At 40.9% G+C, this 12,284-nt stretch overlaps 1 protein-coding gene across 1 annotated transcript in view; it reads right to left on the bottom strand.

Annotated features, from left to right (window-relative positions):
• Positions 1-12,284, bottom strand: part of LOC306999726 (polymeric immunoglobulin receptor-like) — a 44,951-nt gene that overhangs the window by 24,207 nt on the left and 8,460 nt on the right. Inside the window, exon 3 of the mRNA XM_079614621.1 lies at positions 6,483-6,794. Coding sequence (XP_079470747.1) covers positions 6,483-6,794 — 312 coding nt within the window. The remainder of the gene's footprint in view (positions 1-6,482; positions 6,795-12,284) is intronic.

Raw genomic sequence — 12,284 nt, 5'->3', positions numbered from 1 at the left:
ATGCTGCTCCGTAAAGGTGATTACAGTTTTAATGTATTTTTTACAGAATTGTTCTGGCAACCAAAGTTGCCAGCATTATTCCGTAAAAAATACGGGATTTTTTTTACAGTGAAGCTTTAGAGTCAAATATTTAGTACTAATTTCTATAATGAACCATTTCATAATTCATATTCTTTTAACATCGTTTTTTAAATCTGTAAAGATATTGTGGGATTCACGAGCCTCAGCGCTCAGATCAAATAAGTACCACAAAAGTCATTCATACTGTAACGCACATACTGACTCTTTCTAATTGTTGTGAAATTGCTGTTTTATTTTGCACCTGTAGTTATAGGGATCATGCAGGGAGTTCAAAAAGGCCGGGAGTGAGTTAGGCTGGTGCGTTTGTGTACAGTTGTTCTTGCGTTCCGATTAAAAGTTCAGAAAATCCCGTGGAAATCCCGTGCCTAGTGAGATGCGGACACCCGTGCTGGGAGAGAGAGAAGTGGCTGGAGCCAGTGCTCAATCGCCTCTTTAGAGTTGGAAGTGAGCCAGGATGAGGACAATGCTTCAGCCGGTGAGAGTAAACATGCTGGTTTTGAATGGTTGAGGAAGTGCTATCCTCCCATAAATGGAAGTGTGGGTGCAGCAATGGAAATTCTGCCTGGAAGAGAGGTGGACGAGGTTGAGTCTGGCTCAGTCTGGTGTGGGTTCATGTTAAGCTGCCCAGGTATGATGGATCTGTGTCCCCCATGCCATATTTTGCTCAAGTATAGCTGACTACCCAACCTGACAGTCTGGCGGGTTGGGTGGAGTCAGGAAGATTCATCGGCTCAGCTGGCATTGGCGCTGGAAAGGCCAGCATTACAAGTGCTGCTTGATCTCACACAAGCAGAGCAGAGAGATACACTTACTTTGAACAGCGGTTTGAGGCGCGGCAGACAGCAGATCAAAGACGGTAACAGCTTGCTGGTAGACGGAGGATAGAAGGGGAAAGATTGGGTGCTTTGGCCGTGGATGTGCGGTTCTATGAGCGGTGAGGGAACCCGCAGTGCACAGCAGCTGCACAGGAGGAGCTGGCTCTCCACGCATTCCTGCAAGTCTACTCCCACCACAGTCTACATCCCTCCATGGAAAATGGCCCTGGGCCACACCCAGGGTTTTTACGTGCACTGTGTTCTAGATAGTCATCCCTGATGTGCCCTCGGGCCAAGCAAGAGGGGATGCAGCTGGGCAGTATAAGACCTGCATGGAAAGTTACCCCCGTTGATGTCAGCACCACGCCGGCCCAGTTACCCGCACAAGTGCCCTCCCCATAAAAAGGCACTGGCACTTACCATTGGCCAGCGTCAACAGTTGTGGGAAGTGCTGAAACGCAACGACGATGTCTTTGCGGCACGAGACGAGAACTGCGGACAAACGGGGTTAGTGCAGTTAGTGAGCCTCTAACGAGATTCACAGCGACCAGGGACATAAATTCGAGGCCGAAGTGTTCCAATAATTGAGACGACTACTTGGGATACACAAGATGCGCACGACTCCCCTTCTTCCACAGAGAAATGGATTGGTGAAACGCTTCAACCGTACCCTGACCACCCAGCTAGTCGTCCTAAACAGTGAGCACCAACGTGACCAACACATACCCCTGATCCTCTAGGCCTACTGAACAGCAGTTCAAGAGTCTACGAGGTGCAGGCCAGCCGCTGTCATGTTTGGCCTGGAACTATGGACCTGTGGAACTGGTCTTTTGGCCCCCCATCTGAACCAGAGATCCCCAGGGGGCCGGGGGTTGGAGTATTTGCAAAAGCTGCGGAACAGCACATGAGGGATCCCGGGACTGTCAGGGAGCTGCATCAGCCAGACAGAAGCGGGCATACGGTGTCCACAGTAACAACAAAGACTTTACTCCACAGAGTTTGGGTTTTGGGACAACAGGGATAGCCAGGATCCTTACAAGACTACGTCTGTGAAGTTGCCTGTATGTAAGTAGAGATAAAGGACTAAAGTTGTTGCAACTGGAAGTTACTGTGCGCTACTGAGTTATTTTATGGACACTGGGACAGTTGTCTCTTAAGGGGAGGGTAACGCGGCGTGTATTTTTCACCTTAAGTTTAATGCGGGGAGTTCAAAAAGGCTGGGTAGAGATAAACAAGAGAGTGAGTTAGGCTGGTGTACAGTTGTTCTTGCGTTCCGATTAAAAGTTCAGAAACAGAGCCTCCCTTGTCTGTCGTTCTTCAGACGTTACAATACACTTTGTGGTGTGTAACTGAAAGTCTTATGAAGACATAAAACAGCTTTGTTTGAGAAATAGGTATAAATTAAATTGATTACTCACAGATGTATGATCTTTCACATCACGTTTCACCCGTGAACTTTGTTTTCATACAACGGAAGCACAGCCCCATATAAGGATAAAGGGAGGAGGAGTAAAAACTCTGCTTAATCCTCATTGGCTCTCGTGTGTATCTTCGTCGTGCCATATTTGAATAATCATAAATCTAAATATGAACTTTTATATGAGTGAACATGGATGAGATTCAGTCAGACACAGATTTTATGTCTCATTATCAATTTACACTGACTTCTATGAGGAGCTTTGTGTCTTTTCATCACAGAATAAAGCTGAATGCCAGTGCAAACAAAGCAATGTAAAATAGGAGCTGAACAGCTGGACTTTAAACATTTAAAAGCAAGCAGATATTATTATTATTGTGCATTATTTTATAATGCACACTTATGTATGACTGCGGTTGATTGGACTGCTGTTTTGAGATTGCACTTCTCTCTAGCAAATATTTCAGATGACCTGACTAAAACCTTTTGGAGGAAGATCTGGGATATTTTATAAATAATATTTGTATTTTTCATATATTAAACAAATTCACAGCATCGGTTTAAGGAGTGGAAAGTCTGCGTCCATCGTTAAGATAAACATCTTGTTCTTATCATCTGCAGAAGGCTGAAGGGCTTCTGGGTTTGACTCAAAGAACATAAATGGAGCATAAGAATACCACAAGCATTTCATGTAGATCTTTATCACACTGACCTCAGTATCAAACAACCCTGCAAACACAAAGGACGTTTACAACCAAGTCACTTAGTTAAAACTACTGGGTTTATACTTTATATTCTCAAAACATATATTCATCTGTCTGATGATCTCCCCCATAACATCACAACACAACTTTAGAAAGTGCCAATTCACATTCAGTAATCCTGTTACATTTCTGTATAGATTGACAATTATGTTTTATTCTCTAGACTTTTGCTATTACTACCATGTAGAGATACGCTTTTGTCGAATTTAGCCGTAACGTTTTTTTGATTTAACGATTTTACAGGGATAATTATCATAATAATGTTGAAAACTCCAGTGAACTTTCCAATAAAACCTGGAGATGTTTCTTGTTTAAAGTGGTACTGACATGAATGTACATAAACTAAAACAGTAATAATAATTATAGGATTTTTAACCATTCTGTCACTGATTTTTTGGGGCTCATTATTTTTATTTTGTTTGATTTGTTTTTAAGTCAAAATAGTCGAGTCAAAACAATTTGCTGATCATAAATGCTTGTGAGGTGAATTACTGAATGATCATCTGTTAGTCTTCATTGTCTTCTGTCTCTCTGTTCAGTGTCGTGTGTCTTTCTGTGGGTTTCCTGAGTAATTCTGTTAAATCAAACTGAACTGAGACCCTCAACCTTCACATGTTCTCTGTGGCTTTTAGCTGGACGGAAAAAACAGCCTGTTCATCACGCAAACACACACACACACACACACACACACACACACACACACACACACACACACACACACACACACACATACACACACACACACACACTTGCAATTTAAAGTCTTTCAATATAGTAACAAAACATTTTTATAAATTAAAAATAGTCATTCTAATAAACACTTTGTACCAAATATATCTAAAGGCTGTTGCTTTGAAGATTAAAATGAAGATTAAAAGCAAATTAGATCTGTGGTTAGAAGAACAGTTCTACCAGAAAGACTCGGGAGAATTGATTTTGTAACAATAACCATTTATTTAGAAGCTCAGCAAGCATAAGGTTCTTTGGCGTAGGCCCCGTTCGTAACTCGCATTCAGAGGGTACGGAATCTGCGTGTCCCGCCTGAAGACGAAGGCAGGGGCGCAGCCTCACTTCTTCTTGAGTCTCTCCATCTTTGTCTGACTCCATTTTAACATTAAAGGCAGAACAGTTTCAGACATTTTAGTGTGTGATGTGACCGCAGTGTCGGGGGAAATGCATTACAAGTAACTTGAGTTACGTAATCAGATTACTTTTTCAAGTAACTAGTAAAGTAACGCAATACTTTTAAAATTTACAACAAAATATCTGAGTTACTTTTTCAAATAAGTACCGCAAGTTACTTTGTTTTCCCATTTAATGTTGAGACAAATCAAAGTGCAGAGACAAAAACTATTCAATATTCCTCAAAATGAATCAAATCAGTGAAAAATGAATCAAAAATGCAGAATCAGAATACTATGCAAACCTCCAATAACTTAATATGTTAAATAAAACATAAGTTTTTATGAATTTAATCTCACTTTACTAATGTACTTGCTTCTGACCTTCGATGATTCAGTTAAATAAGCAAAAATGACTATAGATAGAAAGGACTATAGATTGTTTGCTTTCCTCTTCTGTACACATTTCCTTCAGCCTGAGGATTATTATTTCACTTTTGCTGTGAAAGGATCTTTACATTTGCCCAAAAATATAACTTTTGTCTCATAAAAAAACAAGCCCAGCCCAGGTGGGGAAAAAAAGTAACGCAAAAGTAACGTAACACATTACTTTTCTAAAAAAGTAACTAAGTAATGCAATTAGTTACTTTTTAAGGGAGTAACGCAATATTGTAATGCATTACTTTTAAAAGTAACTTTCCCAAACACTGGATGTGAGGCGTGAGGTAATCGCAGCTGCTAACACACACAAGCTCTTGAAACCCCGCCCTCTGTGCCGGGAGCAGCAGCTAATTTGCATTTAAACAGTGTGTTTTTGCTCACCCTCAAAACGTGACAACTTTAACATGCTATTTAAAAATATCTGTGAGGTAAAACTTCACACACACACACACACTCTGGGGACATCAGAGATTTATTTTACATCTTGTGAAAAGGGCATTTTACCACCGCTTTAACATAATGGGTGTAGGCAACTGGCCCCAGTAGTCTATGATATGTTCGTGTGTGTGTGTGTGTGTGTGTGTGTGTGTGTGTGTGTGTGTGTGTGTGTGTGTGTGTGTGTGTGTGTGTGTATTTGCGACGGACAGTATCACCTCATCTTAATAAACATTCAGTCACAGTAAATCCTCCAATCAGCAGCAGAGTCAAACACAAAGATATAATGTTGATCAAAGAGAAATCTGAAAATACATAAACACACACAGTGGAGATTAGAGAGAAATGGGGATGTACATTTAAACATATAGTAAACAAACATTCAGAATTCATAGAAAATACACAGTTGTGAATTAATTAAAAATGTAGTATTTTATTAAAGCTGTTCTGATGTTGCTGTTCATTACAGGCACAACTATTGTAATTGATAAAATCATTAATATTAATAAATAATAAATAATTGCCGTCACATGCTCTGACAGGTGCGTGTGCTGTTCAATGCCATTGAGACACAGTTTAAGTGCATATCTAATCTTTCTGCAAACAGTAAGATAATCTTAAATATTAATACAAAATAATACAAACATATATCTTACCCTGTTTAACAGTGAGGTTGACTTTAGTGGTGATATGAGATCCACACCAGTATATCCCAGAATCCTCTTCTCTCAGATCAGTGATGTTTACAGTAAAGACTCCAGAAGAAGCTTCATCACTGAAAGAGAATCGATCATCTCTGATCGTCTCCAATGAAACTCCATCCTTCACACACATGGAGGGTTCATGTGCTTTGCAGAAGCATTTCTGATGTTCATCATGATGTTTGCACTGGATTGACATGTCGTCTCCTTCATACTTAGTCAAGTTCAGCTCTGGAAATATTAGAAATATAAGAACATCAATCCACAGCCATATAGTTTCACATATTCAGATGTATAAACCTTCCTCACCCTCGTTCATGATGACGATCAGATGAGTGTAAAGATAATTCACGTCTCTCTCTAATGTCACTGCACACCAGTATTTCCCAGCATCCTCTGCTGTCAGTCCAGTGATGGTCCCAGTGAAGACACTTGCAGTGACGTCATCATTCAGAGTCAGTCGGTCAGTCTTGGTCTCTTTCTCTTCTCTCACAGTCTCATTGAGAGTATTTCTATCTCTAGTGGAGCACTTCCCCTTACAGAGAGACTTTGACTTTGATTTATAGATTGAATCATAAGGGCAGAAGATCTCAGCAGATTCTCCTTCACGTCTCACTACTGGAGCCACTGCAAACAAACACAGACATTTAACACACATGATTCTGAATATACTGTATTTACAGCAATAAACATCTGAATTCACTCACTGAAGAGGTCGAGCTGAATTTTGGTGGTCAGGGAGATGGAAGTCAAATGTGTGTCTCTGGTTTCTGCTCCACACCAGTAAACTCCAGCATCTCTCACGCTCACATTACTGATGCTCACTGTAAACACTCTCTCTTCATTTCTCTCAGACGAAGGACTCGTTTCTGTCACTGCAGATGTGCTGATGTTTTGACAGATGTGATCATCATCATCTTTGCAGAAATGAACTTTATGTTCCTCTGGGATCTGACAGGAGATGTTGACTTCTTCACCAAGATGAGCAGATTCAGTCTTTGTCTTTGGATATTTTGCACCTATAAACAAACAGTTTACATAAAGATCAGAACAAATACTTTATCTATACTTTAAAAGTATTTCCAGTTCCTCACCGTCTGTGACGTCCAGTGGAAGTTCAGTGAAGCTCTCAGTATAGTGAGACACATTCACTCCACATCTGTATGTTCCTGCATCTGCAGCTTTCAGCTCTCTAAAAAACACCATCAAGACTCCTGCTCTGGTGTCGTCATATAAAGAAACATCTCCATTCTCCATCCATTCATCCCGAACTCCTGGATTCTTCCTCTCTGAACATCCATCTGGTTCTTTACAGAAGTATTTTGGCTTGGTTTTGTGTTGAGGATGTTCACACTTGATCATCATACGACCTCCTGAGTGGCCAGTCACTCTAGACACGCCCACTTTTGCTGTCAATCACACATATCACTTCTAATACATTTTTTCACAAAGATTGTATAAACTTTAAAACCAAATTTGAATGAGTTATTTCCACTTACTGGTGATATGTAGATGAACATTATTAATAATGGAGTAACTGTACGAGTGTCCGTTGATCCAAACTCCACATAAATAAACTCCTCCATCATCTGGAGTCACATCAGTAATTCTCACATTGAAGAAGTTTTTATGTCTGTCATCAGAAATGCTGAATCTTTCTTTCTCATCCTGTGATTTAGTAGTGGAGATCATCTCATCAATGATGTCATTTCCTGTTTTGAATATGGTTTTCCCATCATACCTTTGATCCCAAGAATATTCACAGCTGAAAGCAGTTTCTGTACTGTTTACATTCACTGTTTTTGACGTTCCGCAACACGAATCTGTAAACATTCAAAGTATTAATCTGTAAACTGGGAGAACTTAATAAAAATATAAAACAAGGAAAACATCTCGGGTTACTTGACTGAAGCCTGTTCCCTGAAAAAGCGGAAAAAGAGATGCTGCACTTGATTTAAACGCTATGGGAAAACCTCTTTGTTTGACTGGTTGTGAACAAATCAAAGAGTTTAGCTTAAATAACCTCTGATGATGAGATTATCGGAATGCACACTTCAGAGGCTATAAATAGACGTGTGACAGGTGCGCTAATAAGGTCTTTTTGACTGAAGAACGTCCTGAACATGCCCTTAGTGAGGTAATGAAGCGCAGCATCTCGTTCCTGCTTTTTCAGGGAACAGGGTTACAGTCAAGCAACCAGAGACGTTCCCTTTCAAAAGCTACTCTTAATGCTGCGCTTGATTTAAGCGCTATGGGAACGCGAATACCAAAGCTGCCACACTGGAAGTGTCTAGACCCCTCAAGATTGTGTAGTGTACACACACAAACACAAGAAAGGCCTCAGGCATGAGCTTGGGATGTCGACTCAAGGACATGTGAACCCGGAGTAACATGAGGCTCCAAACTATAAAATCGAATAAATGTGTGCGTAGAGGACCAGCCTGCCACATCACATACTTGCTGAAAGGGGGCACCTCTTGCTAAAGCCCTGGATGATGCAAGCCCCCTGGTGGTAGAATGAGCCCTAACGCCTAGAGGCGACGCTTGACTGTGTGCCTTATAGGCTAGGGCAATGGCATCCCTCACCCAATGTGACATAGTCTGCTTTGTGGCGGAAAATCTTTTCCCAGATCTAACTGACCACATCAGGATGGAGCTTCCAATCCCCATGTGTGACCTCGCGTCTGGACAATAAATCTGCTCCCACATTCATGCTTCCGGGAATGTGAATCACCCTGAGGGACAGGAACTTATCCTGAGTCCAAAGCAGAAACTACTGTGCTAGTTTGTCCAAAAGGCGTTCGCCCAATCACAGTCCACCCTGGCAATGTCTATAAGTGACTCAATGTTGTCCAACCGCACCAGGAAAAGGTAGCCTCTTAACTGGCGGAGGTTCTTCAGGAAGTTCTTCAGGGTCAGAAATATAGCCATCAATTTGAGGCAACAGATGTGCCAGTCATTACTTTCCAACTCTTTGAAAGTGATGGAAAGTAATTTCCTGACCTAGCCTAATATTACTCAGGGTGTTTAAGATGAACTTGACACGTGGGGGGGGACAGCTGTGCCCACATGGAGTCCCCCTAAATACCTTGTCCTCTGGGCAGGAGAGAGAACACTTTTCTTGCCATTGAATCTCAACCCCAGAGATACTTAATGAGCGAGGACGCCATACGATGTCGACGCACAAGCTCTTGAGACTGAGCTTGTGTATGCCCTGGACTTGCAACAGAGCCAGAACTGCATCCATGGATTGTGTATGTGCGGGGCAACAAGGCTAGGCCGAATATAATAACCTGATATTGGAAAGCTTCGCCCCCGAAGCCAAACCTTCCTGTGTCATGGCAGAATTTCTATATGAAAATATGAGTCCTTGAGTTCAATTGTGACAATCCTTTGTATAGCAGAGTTGCAGTTCTTGTATCAGCAAGTCCCAGTAGTCGACATCACGGCGTTGAAACGCAGAGGACAGTGCGCAATGTATTCTATATATTCTATATGGTTGGCAGTAGTTTCCACGCTGCCGACTTCTCAGAAAGGGGCACTAATTTACATGCAGCATCTGTGACACGCAGTGTCTTGTGAGTTAATCGCTGGTAACGCAACGTCTTAATGGGGTAATGTTAAATAGCCCGTGTCCTGGGGAACGGCAGGAAGCAATTGAATATTTAACATTTCGCTGGAAACCACTGCTCCCCGAAACACCAATTGTAGAACAGCGGTATCATGAGGTAGGTTAGCCTGGTATGCCTGCCATAGTGTGGAGAGCAGCAGAAGCATGACCCGCTGACTGAAGCGCCTTCCCTACGAGCGTGAATGTTGTTCAGCACAGCTTAGTGGGGATTGCTCACTTTAAGATAACCATGTGCCATTGCACTCTCGATAGTCAAATAAGTCGTCGTCGAGGGCACAAAGACACATGGAGAAGGCAAGAGACTGTTGTTGAGGCCCCTGTCGCTGGACAGAAATCTGCTCTAACTCAGAGCGCTTGCTAATCTCTCCTGTGGTCAGTCTAGCTGTAATCTGGCCTCTGCACGAGTGACCACCTAGAGTAACTCCTCATGCACTTTATCATTGCCGGAAGGTCCATCTCCAGATGGATACTTTGCCATTTAATTCCTCAGAATTAAATATAACAGCCAGACAAAATATTAATACAAACATCAAATTTTTCATCAGATGGATATTAAATAATTTCACAGAACTAAATGCAGCTAGATATAGATCAGACTCACTCATGTAGAGCAACTCACAGGGCTTGCGTTCGCCATTCTCTCGACATGATTCTCTCGATATTTTTTTTAACTTAAAAAAAAAAAAATTTCATCAGAGTTTGTTTAAGCCAAATTATTTGGCATGTTTTTCACACGTGTTCACAACCGGTCAAACAAAGAGGTTTTCCCATAGCGCTTAAATCAAGCAGAGCATTGAGAGTAGCTTTTGAAAGGTAACAATGACAAATATGTTTTATTGATTCTTTTTTTTCCTCTACTCACTCATTATGTGCAAATGAACTGTTTTAATAATGGAGTAACTGTATGATTGTTCTCTGAACCAAACTCCACATAAATAAACTCCTCCATCATCTGGAGTCACATCAGTAATTCTCACAGTGAATACATTTTTCTGTCTTTCATCAGAAACACTGAATCTTTCGGTCTTCTTCGAGGTGCTGTAAATCGTCTTAATAGAGTCTTCTCCTTCTTTGAATATGATCTTGAATTCATTACTATGATTCTGTGAATATTCACAACTGAAGGTTGCAGTTTCTCCAATATTCACCATCACTCTCTTTGACACGTTACAACATGAATCTGTAATTCACATAATAAAGAAATAGATTACACACATATACAAACTTTTAAATTATCCATAGTTTTACTAAACAAATACATTTATCTTAAATTGACCAACCTTCTTCCACTTTCAAAGTCATATCAATGTACTGCTGGCCAATAACCCTAATCCAGTATCTTCCAGCATCTTGTTGGTTCAGTTCTCTGATGTAGATCATGAGTTTTCCATCATTGTTTTTAAACAGTGTGAACCGTCCTTCATTAATCCATTTATCATGTTTCTTATAATTTATTATTGTTCTCCACTCAGGTAATTTGGCCATATATTTAGCGGAGTAACTGAACCAACGTTTCCCAGAATCAACCAGAAGACTTCCTCCAGAATATCCAGTGACACTGACGCATCTCACTGCACCTGTCAATCAGATTGATACTGTGATCAGAAAGCTCATGAACAGAAAACAGCATCATTACTGCAGTGATGAAAGAGAAAAGCTCTGACCTGAGATCAGGGAGAAAGTGAAGAAGATGAGGAGGATCTTCATTGTGAGTTGAGTTCAGTCTTCTTTATGCTGAATGTTCTCTGTGTGAATCTCTCTGTCTCTACATCTGTGTGCTTTAGTTCCTCTTTCTTCAGCTCTTTATCAGTAATGATCAGCTTTACTGGCTCCTCCCACCATCAGCACTGACTGAATATTACATTCATCACACTGAAAGAGCGCCACCTAGTGGAGGTTACCATGTCTGATACTAAATAATTTGGCATCACCGACTTGTGAGTGTAGCCATGCATATGTATATTACAGTGTTTTCCCATGAATTTGCAGAGGGTTGTAAATAGAGTATGCCATTTGTCTTTTTTAGACTGTCATAATGGGATTAACTTTCCCTGTCCCTATGTGTGTGAAGCTATGTAGATCTGTCAGTGTGAAGATGGACTATAGACATTTAGTAAAGTTACAGTTTTGGAATCTAAACAATCTTTGTCTTCTATAATGTGTAGTGTTCAACAGGTGATGATGTTGTGAGGGTGATGGAGGTGTGTGTTCAGTGTTTATGTCCAGGAGATGGGTGGAGTCTAATCTATAACAATTGTGTTGCATAATTTAGTTCCAGTTCTACACTGGGCAGCCATACTTGTGTAGTGATGTGCTACTGTGAGGTGTGAATGGCCTCTTGAAGTGTCTTTTCACCCATCTCCCGAATCTCAGGTTTTGTAGCAATACCGCTGTTTTGGCTTTGATGCAAGTGGGATCGAACACCTCCCTCGGCATTATGGTGAGCGGTGTTTACTTTAGTTTGGCTCTTGACCCTTGACCTTTTAATATTGGATTTTGTTTGGACTGTTGAAGTTTATTTAGACTCAACAGCCTGTGACCATCTCAACAGTGGTGACCATCAAAAAGCATGTTGCAGTGCATTCAGGGTGCCGCAAAACTCATTCATGGTTCCCATCATTTTTTATGTGACCTTTTAGTAGCTTGTTTTCTAATGTTCAGAGTGATCTGTTTATCTGAATATGCTGTTTGTCACCATTGTTGAGATTCATACGCTGACATTTACTGTTCTCAGTTGATTTTGTGGCATCTTGAACTTTGTCAAAAGACACGTAATGTTTTTCTGCAAGTTCTGCACCAAGTGAGATTACCTTAATGTTCATTACAAAACAACACAAGGACATATCGTACCTGTTTAAATACTGAGACTTTAGTGATG

This window comes from Phoxinus phoxinus (genome assembly GCF_949152265.1).
Source record: "Phoxinus phoxinus genome assembly, chromosome: 6".
Lineage (NCBI taxonomy): Eukaryota > Metazoa > Chordata > Actinopteri > Cypriniformes > Leuciscidae > Phoxinus > Phoxinus phoxinus.
This window is presented reverse-complemented; position numbering and strand designations above follow the sequence as displayed.